Source organism: Fundulus heteroclitus, chromosome 3, assembly GCF_011125445.2.
Source record: "Fundulus heteroclitus isolate FHET01 chromosome 3, MU-UCD_Fhet_4.1, whole genome shotgun sequence".
NCBI lineage: Eukaryota > Metazoa > Chordata > Actinopteri > Cyprinodontiformes > Fundulidae > Fundulus > Fundulus heteroclitus.
The window spans coordinates 21,863,694-21,885,170 of record NC_046363.1 but is presented as its reverse complement, the minus strand read 5'-3'; the positions used below and the strand labels follow the sequence as shown (position 1 = coordinate 21,885,170).

General features: G+C 42.0%; 3 protein-coding genes across 4 annotated transcripts; all 3 read right to left on the bottom strand.

Annotated features, from left to right (window-relative positions):
- Positions 1–144: 144 nt before the first annotated feature.
- Positions 145–4,407, bottom strand: hoxa10b (homeobox A10b). The gene is made up of 2 exons (XM_012862568.3): positions 2,923–4,407; positions 145–824 (listed from the first exon to the last, which is right to left on the bottom strand). Exons 1-2 carry the CDS (start codon positions 3,704–3,706, stop codon positions 550–552), a joined length of 1,059 nt encoding a protein of 352 aa, XP_012718022.1. The 5' UTR covers positions 3,707–4,407; the 3' UTR covers positions 145–549.
- A 3,348-nt stretch (positions 4,408–7,755) lies between these two features.
- On the bottom strand, positions 7,756–9,743 carry hoxa11b (homeobox A11b). The gene is made up of 2 exons (XM_012862570.3): positions 9,017–9,743; positions 7,756–8,060 (listed from the first exon to the last, which is right to left on the bottom strand). Exons 1-2 carry the CDS (start codon positions 9,741–9,743, stop codon positions 7,828–7,830), a joined length of 960 nt encoding a protein of 319 aa, XP_012718024.2. The 3' UTR covers positions 7,756–7,827.
- Positions 9,744–14,743: 5,000 nt separating this feature from the next.
- On the bottom strand, positions 14,744–16,563 carry hoxa13b (homeobox A13b). Of its 2 annotated transcripts, none has more exons than XM_012862565.3 (2): positions 15,831–16,563; positions 14,744–15,663 (listed from the first exon to the last, which is right to left on the bottom strand). In XM_012862565.3, the coding sequence occupies exons 1-2, from the start codon at positions 16,474–16,476 to the stop codon at positions 15,422–15,424; spliced, it is 888 nt and encodes a 295-aa protein (XP_012718019.2). In that variant the 5' UTR covers positions 16,477–16,563; the 3' UTR covers positions 14,744–15,421. The 2 variants fall into 2 exon arrangements, with proteins under 2 accessions (XP_012718019.2, XP_012718020.2); XM_012862566.3 differs by having other exon boundaries at positions 15,843–16,563.
- Positions 16,564–21,477: the final 4,914 nt, after the last annotated feature.

The window sequence follows — 21,477 nt, the reverse complement described above, 5'->3', positions numbered from 1 at the left end:
ACAACCATAAAAAAAAAGACCTCCATACTTTCTGGTATTTTACCTACAAAAATCTCTAGAAACTGTTTGTTTGCTGTGCAGGAACTCCACAGTATGAAAAAGTAAATTAGTGTGAACATTTAAAACAACACACAAAGTCTGAGGTTGTGAGCGAAATCAGACGTCTGCGGGCTACATTGTTTTTATTTATCTGAGCAGCTAAATGTGCGAATATTCACCAGACCTATTGTTTGTCAGGGTTTTTTTTTTTCAGCCATCACATTAAGGCCTACATGTAACCGTAACACAGATGAGCCAGTGGTCAGTCCAGCATGCAGAATCCAATGGATCGCTCACATTTGAGCGCACAGTGTGTACAGGGATGGATCAAATGTGACCATGTATAAATACAAATCCACGACAAGAACAGCTCTGATCAATAAGTTAGCAGTTGGGTCCCGTTTCTCCAAGGGCGCGCTCACAGTTTGGGTGGAGGAGAAGGAGAAGGAGGAGGAGGAGAGGAGGAGGAGGAGGTGGAAGAAGAGGAGGAGGGCGTTTCCCATCAAAGTCTCACGAAAACCCAAAGTTGCTGGAGAGCTCCCGGATCCTGTTCTCGCGGCTCATCTTTTTCAGTTTCATCCTCCGGTTCTGGAACCAGATTTTGACTTGCCTGTCGGTGAGGTGCACGCTGCGGCTGATCTCCAGGCGACGCTCCCGAGTCAAGTACATGTTGAAGAGGAACTCCTTCTCCAGCTCCAGAGTCTGGTGCTTGGTGTAGGGGCAGCGCTTCTTCCTGCCGCTCTTTGCTGTCAGCCAGTTGGCCGTGCTCTCCATCTTCCCGTCACCTGTAACAGTGGGAAACGGCATTACTGGAGACCATAAAAGTAGAGGAGTGCTGTGCAGAAATTAGAAACATACATGAAAACTACATTGCCCATGTTGGAGAAGCTCAGCCTGACAGCTGATGTCAGATTTAACGTCTGACTTATAAATGCTGCAATTTGAGCAAAAAAAAATTAAATAAAAATCTGATCAAAAACTATCCAATTGCAAGTTGATTTGATTGTATTTCCGCACAATTTTACGCACGAGTGTGACCAAAGCAAAATAATGTTGCCAGTTTCGCCCCAGAAGCTAAGTAGCCTCATTTATACTGGAAACACATCTCCCAAAGTTTAGCAAATATTTTACAAGGTCGTCTTATGTTATGAGAGACAACACGATGTATAATGTCATTATTAAAATAACAACGATAAAGTCAGTCAAATCTAATGTAAAATGTACAGCTGATAAATTACCGTAACTCTTATAAATGATCACTATAATTCATGTTACGGGTCTAGTCATTACTTTTTTTACTCTAGCCTACGGGAAGAAATGTGTTTAACTCGCTGTAATTATTTAATTTCAAAATTTAATAATTACAGTCTATCAGCATTTCTATGTAGCCCATTTTATTTAAAAATGGACGTTAATAATTTTAGGTCATATTTATGTAATTTAGATTACAGTGTGGAGCTTTTGAATCCCAATGCATTGTAAATCGGACTGGGAAATGCCTAAGCAGCAAAGACGCGTTGCGAATAAACTAACTTTATTGTTAACACAACAAGACATTGTTTACAGTGCACTGTGATTTCTGTATGGCTAGGGATACCAGAAACCCAATTAACCAGGACCTCCTGTGTTTTAATTTTATAGAACAAGAGCAAGGTTGAACTAAAGGACCGCAAGGTACCGTAAGAGTACTAACAAGGAAATTATTTTACTTGTGAAATAAAAATATAACCATCAACAAGCATACTGTTGAAGTGAACCAGTGTAAGTTGTTGTGTTTCAGTTCTATTTTATTATCTAATGCATTTATGACGGAGGGTTTGTCGTTTTCAGCGATTTTCAATTAAATAATGACAATCTATCAAAAAAATATTTCACTTTCTTAAGTCAAGAACAGTTGCCTGTTTATGTCAAGATCAAGTCATTGATTCAATGCAATTGGCTCAGCTTCCTGAGACAGACAATTTTATGGCAGTTGGCACGAGAAACTGCGATTTGACTGCGCTGCCTTCTAACTAGGATCAAGTTAAAGTGTTTGTAGATAAATTTGAATCTGTCTGCATGACTGGATCTTCTTTATATTGATTTAATTTGAAATATTTCCGAATATGAATAGGACTTTTTTTGTGTTATTAAGTATCTTGAGATCGCATCACCTGGCTGCGAGATGATGCAATGCAAATTAAATTAATTTAGTTTGACTGACTGATGGCTGTTATATCCGTTTTAGTTGACAATGCTGCAGCTGGAATTAAAGAATATTTGTGTAAAGCGAGGTAAACTTGCAGAAACAAGTTGTAGACGAATAAAGGAACTGCTGGGAATACTATTGTTCTGTCATTAAAACCAAATACTGTTAATTCCCTTAATGCTTAAAAACAGTTGTTAATGTTCAGTCGTTTTACTGTAAAAAAAAAACACCTAAATGTCTTTAAAATGCGTAAATTAAGACTGATCTGTAAACCCAACTTTCCCGTTCATTAATCGTTGATGAAACTTTTTTTTTTATCCAATGATTTTCTCCCTCGATAATTGAAGTCAGAGATGATGCCAATGAAAACAAATGAAAACGCAACGATGCCATAAAAAAAGGCGCAACTAACTGGGGCCTGTTTCCGTTTTGATTACAACCAAACAGACACAATGGCTCCAATCCTCGGCTCTGATTGGCCAAGTCATGGTCAAATTTGTCTCAGCCCAAACAAACACAGACCTGGGAGCTCCCTGTTCACCTAAAGCTCGACTTCTCCTCCATCATGCATCAGAAACCTTAATTGGCTGTAAAACAATAACCGCCCACTTAATAAAAAAAAAAAAAAACATGGATAAGTCCGAGAAACTTGACGATTTTGCGTCCTTGCGCAGTCGGCTTCTCAAGTTTTTCACCTTTTACGGACTTGTCTGGACACTCCGCGCCGCACGTCTCAGCGGGCTCCGTAGAGGAAGAGCTCTCCGAGGAGAGCCGGCTGTCCTCCTCCTCCCTGGCCGGGGCGCACGGCGCAGAGACGGGCGCCTCCTCGTCGGTCTTGGCGCGCTCTGGCTCCGCAGAGGCGGACGGCAGCTGGGAGGGCTGGCCTTCAAAGCGGCCGGGTCGCGGCAGACTGAAGTGATTCATGTCCGGCTGAACATCATGATACAGCCTGGAGGACGCGTAGGTCTGGGACAGGCGGAAGTAGCCCGGGACTGGCACGGTGCTGCCGGGGGCGACGGGGCAGGACGCGCTAGAGTAGGATATGTCATCCGCCGTCGCTCCTTTGGGCAGTTTGTCTGACTCATAAAGGCAGCAGGCGCTCTCCTCCTTTATGCTCGGCGAGAACGAACACTGAGCCAAATGCTGGCCGCCGCAGGGCTGATCCACCCGGCAGGACCTGGACGTTTCCAGCCACGTCTCCATGCCCTGAACGTACGGAACCGAGGACGGGATCATGCTTTGCGTCGTCGGCTCACCGCGCTTGCCGACGGCCGGGAAACACGAGCCGCCGGACAGTCCGTATGAATATTCCGCGGCCGGCGGCAAATAGAGACTGCTACTCTGGTAATACGGAGCGCCGTCGGCTCTCACGTTGATTAAAGAGTCCACGAAGAACGAGTTTCCAGCCTGGTTGTTGGGACATGACATCGTCGCGCTGCTATTTGGCGGCGGATGAAGATGGCCCTCTCTGGCTGACATTTCTTGTGCAAAAACATTGCTGGATAATTACTGATACTCACGCTTCTCACTGAAGTCTGCAGCCAATTAAAACACCAGCCGACTGCAGACTCCTCCCAGACCGAGCAGCCTGCTCTAATGCGTCGTATATTTTGTTTTAGTCCAAGTAAAGAGAAAATTCTGAGAGGAAGGTGCTGCATCCTAGTTGCAGGTTTTTTTTTTTTTTTTTAAAGTAAGGAATTTATTCACAAGTAATGACCGAGAGCTGCGATGCTCCCAAGTAGCCAGCAGCCCCAGTTTAACTGGTCGGTTTGCTGAAAGCTGTCCCCAATAACTGCGCACAATGCATGGTTTTACAGCCTCTTTTACAGCACTGTAAAAATGAGGGGTTGGAGAGGTGCCTGTAGGAAGTAAGAGTGAAGGAAAGCTCCAAAAATGATCCTGCCGAGGAGGACCTCTTCGCTTTTGTAGCCTGCAGCTCTGAACATCATTGTTGGACTTCACTTTTAAATCTTCCAGGCCTGCGCTGCGTTTCATCCGGTCGCCCCGCTGCAAATACCCAAAAGCAAAGCCAGTTGTGGTATAAAGTTTAACTGTAACATTGTGGGTGCAGATGCCATGATGGTGTCAATAGCCCACAACTTTTACTACACACTGGATGTACAGCCGCCAGAAACTATACCCTGGAGGCACATTTATGTGATGCAGATTTAATACAGGCAAGGTTGCAACTACATAGACAGATAGACAGATAGATAGATAGATAGACAGATAGATAGATAGATAGATAGATAGATAGATAGATAGATAGATAGATAGATAGATAGATAGATAGATAGATAGATAGATAGATAGATAGATAGATAGATAGATAGATAGATAAGATAGATAGATAGATAGATAGATAGATAGATAGATAGATAGATAGATAGATAGATAGATAGATAGATAGATAGATAGATAGATAGATAGATAGATAGATAGATAGATAGATAGATAGATAGATAGATAGATAGATAGATAGATAGATAGATAGATAGTTGTCATTTATTCATTCTTTTACATTTCATCCTTTACTGAAAAGTTCCAAAGGATTTCTTTTTAGGATTATAAATAAATACATAAAGTTAAAATGAGTAAAAAAAAATATTACTTTCAGATTTTATATTGTATGGCATTTATTTCACAGCTCCTCTCGCTCTCGATGTCTTTTTTTTCTTTTCTATTTGGAGTTTATCTGTCACGGATCATTTCCCATCATGCTACACCTCGGCTGTTGGGCCTCCCACCAGTAAACACTGACTGTTGTCCTGGATTGCTTCGGCTGAAGGAACAAAGGAAAAAGGCCCACACACACAAACCTCCTTCAGAGGAAATCCCTTCCAGCCGGGATGGTGTTTAAAACACGGGCCTGCAAATGCAGTGCGAGGCAGACACGGCTCTGAAGACGAGGCTCTGCCCTGAAACACACCACACGCGGTCACGTCTATTCCCCTACCTCCTCAAGACACACACACACACACACACACACACACACACACACACACACACACACACACACACACACACACACACACACACACACACACACACATAGACACAGAGAGAAAAAAGAAGAAGTCTGGAGCCGTAAAGTCTAGAAATCAGAGCTCCGGTTTTATATGGCGTCAGAGCTGCATGCAGTCAAACAGCGATGGAGGAAAATATCCATTAACCCCGCCGGATTATTTCCTGCCATGTTTCAGTGTGCTCCTTTTTTTATTACTATCCCCTTATATCAATGCTCCCATAAAACAGGCCGTTTCATAGGCAAAGTTGTTATTCTTCTTAGTTTGTAAGGAGCTGTCGTAGATACTGAGCAAAGCTGCCACCCTGGTGACTGAACTGCGCGCACGCACACGGCACAAGCGGCTCCAAAGTGAAACGAGAAGCGTCCAAATGAATACATAGATGTCAATGCGCCTAAGATTTGTCGCAGAAGGCGCGTTCCCCTCATTACAAATGTTATTTACCACCAAATCCAATCCAAGCACACACATCTTGTATGAAAAGGAAACATTTCTGTTGGTTGCATTCCAGCAGTTCCCCATGAATCGCACTACTACACTCAGTGCCTCTGTGGGTTTGCGACTCTCGCGTGGACAACCCTCTTAAATCACCTTGCAAATAAGTACATAAATAAAAAAATAAAAAAATAAAAAAAACGCACGATAATATTCCTACCTTCATCAAATCCTCAGGCGGCAACATATTCTAAAAAGCATCTGAGCGCTGAAGCCCCAACTTCTTTAATCTCAATTCGCGGCAATGACATTGATCTGAGGAGCGCCACCCGGTGGGCAGAGACGGACTCGACTCACAAAAACAACAACAACGACATACAAAAAAAAACACACCAACACACACACACACACATACACAACTCGCATGAGCATTCCCACCAGCGGCTGTGAGGTGCTGCAACAAATGACGAAGGAAAGGTCCGCGAACACACGTTTCAATGCTTTTTTTGTGTTGTTTTCTGCCCCCTCCTTTAAAGTCCCAGTTAATAACCTTGGTCTCAGACGCTTTATGGCACCGCGCTCCAAATGGTCCAGACGAATGCGCCCTTTTATGGCCAAGTTACTGGAGCAACTGGGAGGATGTGCAGCAATCAAAGCGGAATTCCTGGGAGCCCAACAGGATGCACGGTGTAAGGAAGCTTCCACGCAGGCACCCCTATTAGCTTATGACAGGGCCATTCGGGTTGTTTTCAGGGGCCCAGCGACCGAAATAAAGCAGTGGTTGCACACTGATTCACTTATTTATTTGACCTGATTTGTTTCTAAGAGCTGAAAAAAAATAATGCCAGAAAGAATAAATAAATTCAAGGCAATTGCATTCATTTTTAAATGCAACATCATGTTAAAGATGCACGGTGTGTGTATGGAGCATCCGCCCAGGACCCTCGTTAACTTGGCCAGGTTGTTTCAGGAAGGTGAAGGTTGATACAAAGCTGTAGTTGTTGTTAAACAGGCGGTCTTATTCCCGGTAAGGCTGTAGAATAGTGCCATCGTGCCTCACATTTAAATTATAGGTGTCCTTAACAGATGCAAATATTGGAAATTATGAATAAATCAATCCAATTTTGAAGTAGATTTTGCCAATTTCTCCAAAAGAAGAAGAAGGGGAAAAAAGAAATCTGAATGAGATTTGCCTTTTTTTGTTTACTCAAGCACTATTAATTTTGAGCATGTTAACCAAAATGCGTGCGCGCGCGTGTGTGTGTGTGTGTGTGTGTGTTTGTGTGTCTGTGTGCGTGTGCGTGTGCGTGTGCCTATTCAGATCAAACTCATCCTAACAGGCATGTTGAACCAAACATCAGCCTTTTCTCTTCCACCTCTAACAAATTAACGGACTCTTTGTCAATCGGCATCAAATAACAACTCTTATTTCGCTATCAAATAACATCAGACCTATCGGTCAAGATACGCGCACTGCGTGCTGGGGCATAAAAACGGGTCAGATTGTGTTTCATTTGGAGATATTGACCTAATCCATCAGTGGTTTGCCCTTTTGCAGGAAGCTAAAGAAAAATGCGCGTTAAAGGGGTTTAAGGACCTTAAAAAAGAATTCCGTAAGCTGACCACCGTCAACAATATGACGACGAGGACTGCTATGACTTCAAAACGTGCAAAATGGTTCTAGGTTACCACGGGAAGTGAAGAAAATAACCATAGATATTTTTTTGCTTGAGAAACCTTAAAGTACGTGCGTGATTTCCGTAAAGAAAAACATTTCTGGGGGTTATAATGACCAAGACATTGCTTTTATGTGTGTTTAATACAAAGAAAAAGGAAGGGGGGAAGTTGTTTTTCTATGGGGGAAATGTATTCATTATTTAGAAAATTAAGTACAGTTTGGTTGTGTTTGATTTTTCTGTGCCTACATAACCGTAATAATAATAATAATAATAATAATAATAATAATAATAATAATAATAATAATAATAATAATAATAATAATAATAATAATAATAATACACAGCTTAGAAATAATAGAAGATTTTTAGGAGAAGATTTTTTTAAAATAATAAAAATACAAGAAAGTCCTTTGTCCTGATTTGGTGCGAAGGCGCTCGGCGGCAGTCTTTGTTTGCGCCTTCAGAGCAGAGGGTTTGTGCTGTAGTACTGTAAACGGTCTCTGTTCAGTTTCTTCTCCTTCATCCTCCTGTTCTGAAACCAGATTTTCACCTGACGGTCCGTCAGGTTGAGCATCCGGGAGAGCTGCAGGCGCTTCTCCTTGTTGATGTAAACGCTGAAGAAGAACTCCCTCTCCAGCTCCCTGATCTGGTACTTGGTGTACGGGCACCTCTTTTTGCGCGTCCTCTGGCCGCCTGCAACACAACGATTGAAAATGATAAGGAACTTGTTGGATTTTGCAGATGCAATGCAACAACGTGAAGTCACCGGTCATGGTGGTCCTGCAATGCATGAGCTTTGGAGTTCAAGTGCCCTCCCCCCTCCCAACACACACATACACACACACACACACACTTCTCAGGCCTGCAAGAGCAACACGAGTAAATAGAGACTGCACATGAGAGTCAAGCATCTTGGGCATGTCGGAAGTTCTACAATCACGCTGAAATCCTTTAACCCCTCACATTAACATGGTTTTAAGAGTTTTTGCCTTGCCCTATATGTATCACGCTTATGATTGCTGTTGGTTCAGCTTTTGTGTCAACAAGTAGTGAAAACGCGAGTCCAACAAAGTGCGTTCTAGTGCAGGTTTGGAGGGGAAAAGAGTGAATACTGATAACTAATAAACATCAGTTTAATTTAAAAAAATAATTATAAACAAAAATGCATCGCGCATTTTAGACAACAAATGCCTGCAACAAATGCCTCAGAGTTTCGGGCTATGAGAAAAGCAATTTACCAAATTCCTTTCAGTCCAGTAATTTATTTAGAAGGCGCCGGCTCGTAGCAAATCAGGTTTTTTTTTTTTTGTTGTTTTTTTTTTTTTACATGACATGCATATGCCATTCACTTTTTGTAACACAGAACAATATAATGCACGTTTTTCTTTACATGGAAATAAGCCGTAAAAGCAAGTGTCTTGCAGAAAAGAATGAAAATCTGGTTAAAAAAAAAATCTTAATCCAAACTTTACGCCAACGTCTTCATGGCCAATTTCAATCCCAAGCACGTGGTGTTGTAGTTTATAACATAGTTTTGTTACCGAGCCCTCCATAAACCTTGCGTGCTTATAAAACTGCATATAAAAAAGCTTTAAGAGCATGCAGCAGCGTTAGATTTTTTCTCTCTCTCTTTCTTCCTCCTCACTCACTGCTGCCGCTCCTGCTCTGCTTCTTCTCGCTGTGGCCGGATGGCGACCCCGGGCTGCAGCTCTCCGCCGTGTCAGAGTCTGGGTGCGCCTGAGCCGGGCTCGTCTTGCCGCCTCTGTCCGCGTCCGCTGCGGGCGGCGCGGCGCCGCCTTCCGCGCTCCCGTACGCGGTGTCGAAGAACTGGTCGAACGCCTGCGGCAGGACGCCGTTCCTGCCGACGCTGCCGCAGAAGCCCGGGGTCGGGTTGGAAGAGCCGGAGTGGCCGCCTTTCACCAGGAGCTCCGCGCCCCTGGAGGTCGGGCTCGCCCAGGCGTCTCTGTGCGCTACGTCCTCGGCGTAGCAGTGCGAGAGACCCCCCCTGCTGTGGTGCCATTTACTGGAAGCGTCAATGCCATAGTCTCTGAAAGCCACGTCTCTCACTGACGGAACCTGTGTCAGCGCTGAGGACTGGTACGGGTACGTGACGGGGCAGGAGGACTGGTTCTGGGTTAAATAGTGTGGGAGACCCGAGAAGTCCGCTCCGGAGACGTAATAAGTGCAGCTCGGTAGATACATACTGGAACCAGACATCCGTTCATCAAAATCCATATTCTGCGGCTGGGATCGCTCTAGGGTAATAATCCTCGCATTGTTCCTGCGCGACGCTGCGCTCCAGCCACTTTGAGACAGACTGCTGGAGCAGAAACCCTTAGACGTACAAGCTGACGTGGGGGATCCATCTCCATCCATTCCTGAGGGCCAAAGCCATGTGACCACTGGCACAATATGACAAATAGCCTACGTCTCGACGCGTGTTAACTATATGAGTCGAATAGTTTTTTGTTTTTTTTTTTCAGTTGGAAACTCTAATCCTCGCATACAGAAACTGGAAAACGCCGGGGATTTTGGAGCGTTTTGGACATTTCTTGAAGGTCAGCGTGCACAGCTCACGTCAGGGTCATTTCTATCCGGTTTGCACGAAAACACCATGAATTTGCAGCTGCACGCCAAGCTGTTGCACCCGCCACTTTATACTGTTTGGTTTCTTTCTTTTTCTTTCTTTTTTTAAAACCCAAGCCTCACCTGAACTGCTGGAGTCTTTTGTTTTAAATCTGAGCATCACGGAGACAACTTGTTGAGTTTGGAGTGACCAATGTGATTTGCTCATGCGTAAAATAAATCTGGAGCGCACAGTGTGAATGAAATGTTGCTCATCTGGCTATTTATAGACCAATCAAGCTGTTGAGGGTGACCCAAATCCGGTTACAAGTTCTAAAGGAGGAGAAAGGGACAATGGACTGTAAAGACAGGCGACTATCTCCTTTGTTGCTTCGGCCAATTTTCATTTTAAGCCCACAAGATTATTTCAGTTTGGCACATTGCGCCTTACCTCGTGTAACAACCACGATGAGTGTTTTTTTCCTGTTATTTACCAGTATGCTGAGCTACACCTGGATAATTCTGCAGCGAAGCTTCACCTCTATAGTGGAAAGGATGTTTTGCATGTGAAAGTCTAAAACAACGGCGCGATCAGCTGATACGCGGTCATGACAACGTTTGAGTTTCACGTTCAATGCAGACGGTCATGAGCTATGAATGATATAGAGGGGGTATTTGCAGGGAGGGGTGGGGGTAGGGGGGGGGGGGCGCCACGCTCTCTCTGTTTGCAACGCCCCGATATAAACCTTTGGACACGGCCTATTTGCCTCAAACAAATCCATTTTTTATTTGTCATGGCATGGCGAGCGTAACAGGCGCATGCGTCGCGCCGATCCTTTTACGCAACACACGAAAAGCTCTCAAATCTGTTAGGGAAGCAATTGAGACGCCTCTACTTTTACGTGTGACGCAAGCATTCGTTGTTGTAATCATTAATATTCAGGCGTTTATGGGTAATACTACTTTATTTTTTGATTCTCATGCAGCCAGAAGGTCAGATCGCTTTTTTTATGTTTCTGATCTCTGAAGTCCAGAGAATTTTTGTCCAAACATGAGCTTTTTAGACACATGAAAAAAGACTGGGGGAAAAAAATAGTTTCTCTTCAAACATATATGTTTGATCAGCTATAAACCCCATTTACAGATCTGCCAGGATAAAGAAAAAATATGTGTTTGGAGAGAAACTGGTCATTTTTAACCTATGCTTAGCCAAATTATTGTGTCATATGAGGTTAAGTTAGGTTGGCTGCATACAAACGAAGGACTAGAGGATCTCTGGTTACTTGGTAGAATGGAATAAGCTATTTATTTGCCTTGCGACTTGTGTAAAATTGCCAGGTCAGAGTAGCTGATCATGATGATAACTCGGTAAAATTAGATTTTAGAAAAAGTACAGAGCACCAATTAATATGATATTTGTTTATTATTAATAACAGTAACCACGACCACAAATAAAATAAAAATTAAATCATATTCAATACAATCCATGCAGACTGAAACATTTTAATGTTAGATGATTTAGGTTTAATTTTGTCAATCGGTTGAAGGAAGTGTCTAACATAAATACAGTTACAGGAGGCTGTGGTGTTTAAAAAAAATCACTCAAACCAAACAGTTCCTTAAATTAAAAAAGCAAAACACCTCAATGATAGATGACATGTCCGTCTTTTCTGCCTCTGAAATATAAACTGCCTTATAGAATAAACATTTTACTGCAACTAAAACACAATCTGACAAAAAAAAATGAAACACCTGTTAATGTATTCAAAAAAATTATTTAAAAAAACACAGATTTAACGGAAAATAAAATTAAACATCACCTTTACTGGTTTCCAGCGGACTATCGCCTCTTTGTTGCGCTCCGACCACATTGCTTCTAAAGTCATAGAGACGAGTTGGTTGAATAAGGTTAAAGAAGCTAGTGAAGGAAAACAAAAGGCGAATGGGAGGTGTTATAAAGGCGAAAAAACACGGCGGGAACGAGCTGAAAAAGGCTGAAGCGGTGGTTCACCCCGAGCCCTGTAGAACACCGATAAAATACTATAACATAAAAAGTAAAATAATGCTTTACTTCATGTAATAAGTGGTTATCAGAATGATCAAGCATAATACAAAAATAAAAAACTAATACCAGCCTTTTTGATGTTGGAGTTTCAAATGCATGTTTTATGGTGCAAATTTGTGCTTCCTGTTTTTGTATAGCAGGTATTTCTCATTTAATATTTTTTCCGTAATTATGGAGCTTTTGAGCAGTGGCCTAATAGCAGTTGAATAACACCATATAACAACCGAGAGTTATCATTCCTTTACTTAATATGTCTGTGTTTGACTTTTGTCTGGAGAAGAGGGGGGGGGGGGGGGGGGGGATCCCAAACATCCTTTGCGGAAGAATTTTTTCATTATTATTATTCATTTAACTTTTTCTCTAAACAGTATGAATGGCTTGGGGGATTAGTTCCTCTTAGATTCGCTTTTCGCTAGAGCCAAGCGCGCAGTCTCTCCTCTCATTCCCAACAACAAGCAAAGGGTACAAAAACATTAACAAAATGTATACTGAGGCTCTTATTTTGGACACGCTCCTGCTTTTTTCTGTATTATCACAGTTATTGATTCTGGTTTGAATAAGTCAAGAGTATTCACATGTTTTTTTTTTTTTTCTGGCCCAAGTAGAGGGAGTGACTGGGCAAACATAAATAGCCATAAAAAAACACGTTCATGGTCGTCCAGTGTTGGCAGGGTTGAGGCCTGCCGGGAGGTGGGGTGTTTGGGACGCAGATGCAGTTACCTGACCTACCGGCAGGGGGAGCAATGACACAAAACAAGAAGAGGGAGCAGCAGAGTCCCAGAGGAGCGTTGTTACGTCAAGGTTTGAGTGAAACCAGTGGAGATGCATCACTTATATAATGGTTTCCTTGTGTGAAGGATAACATGAAATACCCCACGGACGAGTATTATGTGGCGCTCTCACCAAAATGATAAATATGATCCTAATTTTTGTCCTGGTCCATTACGAAGGGAGATCCCAGCTGTACAGGTGACACACAAACACTGGGCAGGCTAGAACATTTTCACCCTTCAACATATTTTCATATTGGCAGAAATATTTTTTTATCACGTCTAAGACTCTTTTTTTTTTTTTTTTTTTTAAATATGTCGTAAGAATGATCGCTTGCAGCCATGTGTTATTTTTATTGATTAATGAAGATTGACTCTGCTTAAAGGTAGGTTAGACAAAACATGCACTGAAATAAGCATCACAGTGATCTTAATAATTTAGTTGCCAACAAAGAACCAAAACCTCATGCTTTTATTTTAATTTGCAGACATAATATGAGTCTGTTTTTTTTTCTTCCTGTATAACTCTTTAGTCTGTTTGTAGCTATGTTGCCATTTTCTCCTCTCCTAATTCCATTTCGTGCCTGAAAACAACAACTTTGTTCCCGTGTTCCTCACCACTGTGTATCACTTTTTCCTTGTGGGTCTTAGGGTAGTTTGATGAATCATTGAGCTTTAAAAAAATTATTGTATTTGGAGGTATTTGTTTAAATTGTTTGTACATGTTATTGCGATTGGTTGAGGTTGTCATCCCAGCCACTATCAATGAAATGCAGTATGGCTTCCAGCCAAACTCTTTTGATCACAAATTATAAGCAGATATTAAACATACTTTTTTATTAAGCCCATATTCTGAATTATACGTTTTCCGGTATCGCTCTGATGTGGTATAGTATCTTAATCCTAAATATCGTGTTTTCATTGTCTGCAAGCGGAATATCCTCATAATTAACAGAAAGAAATGCTTGAAGGCGTATCGGTCTGTGTGTAATCTATATAATGTGATAGATGCACTTTTCAGTGATTGGCCTTTTTCATATAGGCTCACTCTAGTTGATGCATGGTCATTTAGCCCCTTAGGATTTTTGCTGTTTAAGTCGTTTCGTGGGGTGCAGTTACACATTTTAAACCCGATTCAAACCGCTGATGCGAGCAACCTTATATTATTTATTAGAGCAATGTCACAATTTAAACGCAGCAAATCCATTAGCTGGTCATAGAAACATTAATTAAAATGAAAGGATGTAAAAGTCGAATACAAAGGGGCAAGAAAATAAAGAGCAGCACCCAAAATATCCAGTTATAGCCTTTACAACCGCAGCCCATACCAAAATGAACTGTGCTGACAAGTTCTGGCCACTAGATGGCGACACAGTGTCTCCGTGATGAAGACTGGGAGCTGAATAAACCCTCTCCTCCTGCAAATTGGCCTGCCAACGCGTCCATCGTGGTATCAGACATTATAAATAGGATTTTCCTCTGTAAGCGCAAAATAAAAATAAAAAATTATTAAATTTTTTCTTATTATTAAACAGAAAGATCAGTGAAACCCACGTGACTCTCAAACATTTATTGTCAAACACGTTGGCTTATGAATAAGAAACAGGGAAAAAACACGGCACATAAATTATTTACACTTTAAATGTGATAAATGTAGTTCACCCGATAGCCTATTTTTGAACGGGGTCAATCTTGAATTTCAATCAGGAGGAAAACATGTCGTATATATATATATATATATATATATATATATATATATATATATATATATATATATATATATATATAATTTTTTTTAAGTACAGGCCCCAGACAAGCCGAGTGATCAATCCTCTTTAAGTGAGTGGCGCCTCCGTGGGGCTCCGGCAAAGTTGTCAGAGATGTTTGTCCGTTCTTGTGTTTCATAGTGTACCATCTTTAATTATTTCCCCGTATTTTTGAACAACTGCACAATCACACCAAAATTTTGTTGCAGCTTTTTTTTTTTTTTTTTTTTGATTCAGTGCCCCACACAATGATTATATGCAGCGGACAATCTGTCCGCCCCTTTCAAAATCGTCCGGAGACGGCCTTGATTGCAATGTTGGACATCCCTGAACTCTTGGGTTACATTTAACTCGTTCAGAATGGGAGATGTGGCAAAAAGTTGATTTTTAATGGAGAATAAATTTGTCAAACTGGAGCGTAAAGTTGGAACAAAAAATAATAATACTACATATATGCTTTAATAATTTGGTGACGTCAGCCTGCTCGTGTCACTCTGTAACCAAAAAGTGTTACTCTTATATTTTTTGTTGTGCGTTTCAGCCTTATATGCTCTTATTAAAACAAAGATGCGCACAATTTGGTGCAGTTTCGGCCTTTTCAAGGCAGGACGTCTTGTCAGCGCGGTGATTACTGAAGCATCCCACGCAAAACTCTTGATCACTTCCGATCTTCTGCCAGCAGGCCCCGCGGACTGGTTCCAATTAAAACGAGGAAGGAAACGTTAGAGTTCAAACCAGATCAGCTCTGGCGAGAGCGCGTAACAGTTTCTAAATGGAATAAATTATAGCACAGTTTTATGTCTTTTTTTCCCCCTTCTTCTTCTTCTCTCCTCTGCTGAAAGCGCACCCATGTCCGCCTTTGGCTTGTTCTTGGCGATTTTTCGGGAGCTAACTGGAGCTCTTGAACTTATTGACAACTTTCTTCTCCTTTACGCGCCTGTTCTGGAACCAGATCGTCACTTGTCTCTCTGTCAGGTTCGTCTGCGCGGATATCCGCCTCCTTTTGTCCTTGGTGATGAATTTGTTGGTGGCGTACTCCCTCTCCAGTTCTTTGAGTTGCACCTTGGTGTATGGCACGCGTTTCTTTCTCCCACGGCGGACCGAGCTTTCCACACCTGCGGATAACGAGTCTGCAGAAGAAGAAGGAAAAGGAAGAAAAAAATCAGCATTACACTCCGTCCAATCCCAGAAAACAAAAAAATAAACGAGTAATAAATGTTAAACCAATAAATGTCTGGTTTTATTGTTCGGGGTGATTTATTTTGACCGTGAATTTTTATTTCAACTGCATCTTTACCTAAAAAGATACCTTGTAATGAGGATTTCCACAGAGAGCTTGCCTGCGGCTGCTCCTTGGTGCAGTAAACCTGGCCACTCCACCCGTTGGTGATGGCCCAGGGCTGATAGGGCTCCATGGGCAGCAGAGACTCTCTTGGCTCTGAGGGCGCACTAAGCGCAGGCACCACCGGCACGTCCAGGTAGCTCGGCTGGTAGGGGCTGGAGGAATATCCCTGGTAGAAGGCAAACTCCTTGGCCCGGGCGGAAAACTCCTCACCGGAGACCGACGAGTCCGCGTGTTTCTCCCCGTAACCGGAGGACTGCGCGCACGCCTTGACGCCGCCGTGCGACACCCTGCACGGGTAATATCCGCTGCCAAAGTATCCGTAGGGCAGAGAGGCGTTGGGCGAGCTCTGGGTAGCAGAGCAGGGGCTGCACTGCTTGCCAGGCTCCCCCACGCCGGAGACTGGCACCTCGCTGGCAGCGTAGTTGGTGCTGGGCGCCAGCGAGGTCGGGTGCGCCAACAGATTCCTGCACTGGTTCGCGGCGAAGTTCCCACCGGCGAAGCCATCCATGTTCTTGCCTCTCTCCTCCTGGGAGCCGCCGTCGTAGAGGAACATGACCGGGTCGATCCAGGGCGAGCCGAGGAGTAACGAGGCGGTCATAGCATGTCCTACATGGGAGGAGAGGAGAGGAGCGGCTCTTTTTCATAAATCCCCCTCGACTGAGCCCAGACAGGGACCCGGGGCTGAGTAACGATACCAGCACACCAGAGTGCTCCGAGATCGGGAGGTTATTGGCCAGGGTTAAACACGTGATATGCAAAGGAGCTGATAAACGTCTCGACGTCTGATAGTGCAGATAGGGCTCAGCGTCTGCAAACATGGCTTCTTTAATATTTATGCCAAGAGGCTATTTTACTTTATTCTAACCTGGTCAGAAGTTGATTTTGCTGATTCAAACGTTATCATTTGTTGACATTTTTACTCGTCTTATTTGTTAATTGTGGAGATTCAGTTTATTAATTTTGCGCTAAGAATGAAAATGATGCGTTTTTCGCAGAGTTGATGTCCTCATTTTAATGAGTAAATATGCCCTGTGATTAACTGACTTTGTTTTAGTCGAACATTATTGTAAGTAAAAGGTTAAAAGTCGTGTTTTAAAATCTATTTTTAACCTAATAACGTTGAAGTGTTGACGCGAACACTTTCCACTTTGGTGTTACGCACAGATGTGCGTTATTCGGCGGGCTTGGTGCGCACTGATACGAGCTGTTTGACATTTTCCTCATTTTCACGAGCAAACAACGCGTGGGATGTCAGTGGTTTAATTGTGTTAGGTAATCTCGGGCATTCATCTTAAATAAAAATCAACTGTTTCAAATCTATGTTTAGTACAGTAACGCGTTTTGGGGAGGAATAACTGCGAAGTATGGGCGTAAGGCAGCCTGTCTTCCTTTTGAGCACCAAACAAGCAATTTTGGGCAGCAGACAACTTTGACAGAAGGACATCTCAAACGTTTTGGAGTGTGCAACGTCGACGGGTTGAACACTGCGAGGTTGGTTAGACATAAAGCAATTCTGTGGCACGCTATTCAAATTAAATCCACACATGAATGCATCTATTTTTTTTTGGTATTTATTTTAAACAATATCAAACATTTACTCTAATGAAAAACTAGACGAAACTAGAAAGAAGCAACATAGCCTACTTTAAAAAAAGCGCCACTATCTATTCCCCGCTGAATTTATAAACCAAATTAAGGCCAAATTATTGCAATATATTGCTCACTTATATTTTCTTTACCGCATTCTTTGAAAGGGACGATGATACTGCTGTGCGTAATGCCAGTGTGCCAAATTTGGACATGCTAGCGAATTTCCACGCGATGAAAATAGATATACCATGGCAGAATTTGTTGACAATTACACATTTTTCCATTCAATAAAAAAATAAAACTGCTCGGTATCCCCTAATTAGTCTTAAAAAATCTCACGCAAAAGAGAACTGTTTATATTTAATGTTCCAGTTACGTGGGTGCAGTGTTCCATGCATGCCCAAGGGCATTTTTCTTGTGTGGGAGCTGACAGTCTGCTCTGGTTCCAGAGTTTCGGACAAGTTCTGATCTTAATTAATCAAACCATTCAGAGGGCATATAGTCCATGACCAGCGAGACTAAAAAAAAGTAAAATAAAATATAGTTACGTTGTGTTTTGATTTGTCTCTGAGATTAGTAAGAGTGGAGGGTAAACATGGCACATATGGTCGCCCTCCTCCCCCTCCTGCAAGCTAGAGACGCGACTGGAGGCCAAGGTCAAGTTGAAAGTTGCAGTCCAGTCAGGAAGGAGAGTCAAGCGCCGAGGAGGGGGTACGATTGGGATTCTTTTTATGCTTTTATTGTATCCTCTCCTCTTTTTTTTCCCCCACCGGTTTTGGGAAACAGGAGCGAAAACACGCGAGTGAAAAGAATGACTCAGACCGACACCAAAATATTTGCCACTGAACTCCTGCTCCGCCTTTGAATGGCGCACGGATCTACAAACGTAAACGGAATCTATTCTTTTTTTTTTTAAACAAAACGAGAAAAGATAGCACCGAGATGGGTTAAACCGTGTCGTTTCGGGGTTCACTTTTCGCTGCTTTTCCTTCCGAGAGCTCCAACGCAGAGCGAATGCAGAGCCAACTAAATGCGAGCACCCATTTTTATTTTAATGGAGTTTTCCCACCTTTTGAGGCTGTAAATCTTTATAGCCCAAGTTCATAGCTGGTAGGCAGGAAAGCGTAGTAGCCTACATTTCAGGGAGAGGAGAAAAAAAAAAGAGGCATAAAACTTTTTTTAATGCTTTTTTTTTTCTTCCTTTATCGGCTCATGTCGGATTTTAATTACAGTGCAATAAATGACCTCAAAATCTGCTTTTTATTTAACAGTGTAAAACGCTGCATTTTGAATAACAAAAAAAAAAAAGGATGTTTATTTTTATTTATTTATTTCCTCTAAACTTAAAGGGTCGTCAAGCAACATGAGTGCTTGGCTCGTCGGGTTCATTAAAAACAAATCGTTCAGCTGGAAATGAACGAATTCGGCTACTGCAAGCTGACGTCATTTTAACGAAAATTTTACAAATAAAAAAAGGAAGGGGGGGGGGGGGATGAATGGACCCAGAGTTGGGCCTGGGTGGCATGGGGCCCCAATCCCAACTAAACCCATCACCTAGCGGCCACCATGAATGTCAATTTTCCTCTATAGGATTATGATTTGTGAATCCACAAATTTTATAGAGTTAAAAAAGAGCACTTTAACTGTTGTTCATAAACATTTGAAACAAATTTAAAAGTAGACTAATTTCTGGTCAATACAACTAAACATTAAAAGTTTTAAGATCAATATTCTGTAGGTTGGGCCCTCTTCCTGGTCTGGGGGTCTTAAGCAGCAGATAGTTACAGCCTTGGTGCTGGTTCTGAATCGGCCCACTTAGGTTTGCTATCAATTTCCAGGATTCCTTAAAGAAGCTTTTATTTGCATCCAGACACATATATTTAACGTTAAAAGGAAGATAAACATACACTACGAGTGTTTTTTTTTTTTTTTTTTTGTAAACATAAAGACCTTTGTAGGTAATTAGAACACAAAGACAGGAAGCTTTTATTGAGCTTTAGCAGGCAAAGACTAGGTTTACTGTAAAAGTCTAAACGCATGATACTGACTTACAACTGAAATGTCCCCCTTTGTGAAACTATAGAGCCGGACAGAGCCATGTGCAAACTGGGGCGTTGGATTGGGCTCCAAGGCCAGAAGGATGCTCCCGCCCCAAGAGAATACATAGATCTCAATCTCAACAATCAATTGTTACATTTGTATGGAATAGGCTTACTTTAACATTTGTTTTAAACCCCCATGAACAAAATTGTCAGTAGTGCAAAATTCTTGCAAATTTTAAAATTTTAATTTTGTTGACATTTTAAAGAAGTGGCAAATGTATTATCATTTTGTGAAAGGAAAATCTTAACAGCATGGTCATAAATTAATGTTCCAAGTTTAATCATGTCAGCTGCTGTGTGAAGTCACTGCGTAGCTGCAGACTGATCAGTGAAGAACATGGTAGTTTTCGAACTGTACATTAAAACTTTGTGCTCTGAGGATACCAGAGGCAGTTCTTGAGTGAATGGCGCCATGAACAACCAGGCCCCCCTGCATCCCTAACAACAGCCTATTCGATTAAAAAATATATATATTTATTTTATAAATTCTAAAGAAAAAAAACATACTTTTTCACACAGAGATTTTAAAGACCACAATAAAAGACCCTGAATCACTATTGAATAATTAATTCCAGGTTGTATCCATCAACAATTTTTTTAAACTATTTTTACTTTTTATTTTAATTTTATTAGGGTTTTTTTTCTGAAATGCTTTAAAATATGTAAAAACAATTTGGAATTGAATATGTTATTTTTTTAACTTTTAATTTCTTCCACCTTTCCCAGTTTTCTGTGATGGCCTTAATAACAACAAACTAAAACAACCCTTTAATCTAGCATGAGGTCATCAGGTGGTGTCACCGGCCTCTCCTCATGTACAGCAATTTTTTAAATCCTGTCTACACACCACAGGAGGCCTCTCTTTTCTGGATTTGCGAATAAGCAACAGAAAACTCCTTCAAGACTCAACGGCTTCTTCTTTTTTCTTTTAATGCGTTGATGCGCCCCCAGGGCCTTGCTGTCCCGGGCAAACAAACCTTATTGCCCGTATTAAACTCGGACAGGGCTGCTTGCTCGAATGAACAGGTCTGAGAAATAACATTATGCCTTATAATTTATTCACTGCTATCTTTGTTAAACAATATAACCTAGAATTGGGATTTTACTTAAGACCCCAAAATTAAACGCTACCTATGCAAATGAATATTACTAGAAAAATAAAAGCAAATTGCGCCTTATTCTGACCTACTTCAGTTTTGACGGAGTTGTGGGAAAAATAATTTATTTCCAACTTCCACAGTGTTTTCTAAATGAGTTTATTAAGCATTCAGAGTGAGATTTGGATTTATCGACACATTAAGCCTATGTACAGACCCAACATGGTTGCAGCTTCCCAGCAGCAAGTTGGAGCTGCAGAGAAATCTGGGAGAGAAATTAGCAGCATTCCCTTTTTTTTCCCCCAAGTCTAATCAGTCAGCAAATGCAATCTCATTATCATTGCAAAAGTCCCAAAAGCGCTGCTTTGAAACAACCCACGCATGCCACTGAGCACACACGCTTATTATAAAGTGAGGCTGCTTTGCCTTGACGAGCCATGGCGGCAGCGGATGATGTGCGTGTCACAATTTGCTGGAGGCCTGACAGCAAAGTGCTGCTCTGTTTGAGCAGATGACAGCACAGCTCTTAGCCTGCAGTGCTTAATGGACTTTTTATGGATCTGTCTTGTGATCGCATGACCCCCGGCACCTTGGCCTCTCAGCAGTTATTGGTAAAGGAGATCAGTAACATGCAGCAGCCCTCGTCTGGCCAACACGTGTGTGTGTGTATGTGTGTGTGCAATAAGGGGGGAGGCAACATGCAAATTCAATGTAATTTACAATGCATTCAGTTATGCTTCAAACTTTGTCCAAAATGCTTTTAAAATCCCTGTAGTTGTAGACCAGCATGCCTCGGAGGTGTGGTGTAAA

Bases quoted from the DNA above. Each gene is read 5' to 3' on its own strand.
- hoxa10b (XM_012862568.3), bottom strand. From the start codon at position 3,706: ATGTCAGCCAGAGAGGGCCATCTTCATCCGCCGCCAAATAGCAGCGCG. The intron at 825-2,922 runs GTGAAAAACTTG...CCACTGTTACAG, and splicing joins TCCAGACAAGTCCGTAAAAG to GTGACGGGAAGATGGAGAGC.
- hoxa11b (XM_012862570.3), bottom strand. From the start codon at position 9,743: ATGGATGGAGATGGATCCCCCACGTCAGCTTGTACGTCTAAGGGTTTC. The intron at 8,061-9,016 runs GTGAGTGAGGAG...GTTGTGTTGCAG, and splicing joins GCAGAGCAGGAGCGGCAGCA to GCGGCCAGAGGACGCGCAAA.
- hoxa13b (XM_012862565.3), bottom strand. From the start codon at position 16,476: ATGACCGCCTCGTTACTCCTCGGCTCGCCCTGGATCGACCCGGTCATG. The intron at 15,664-15,830 runs GTAAAGATGCAG...CTTCTTCTGCAG, and splicing joins ATTACAAGGTATCTTTTTAG to ACTCGTTATCCGCAGGTGTG.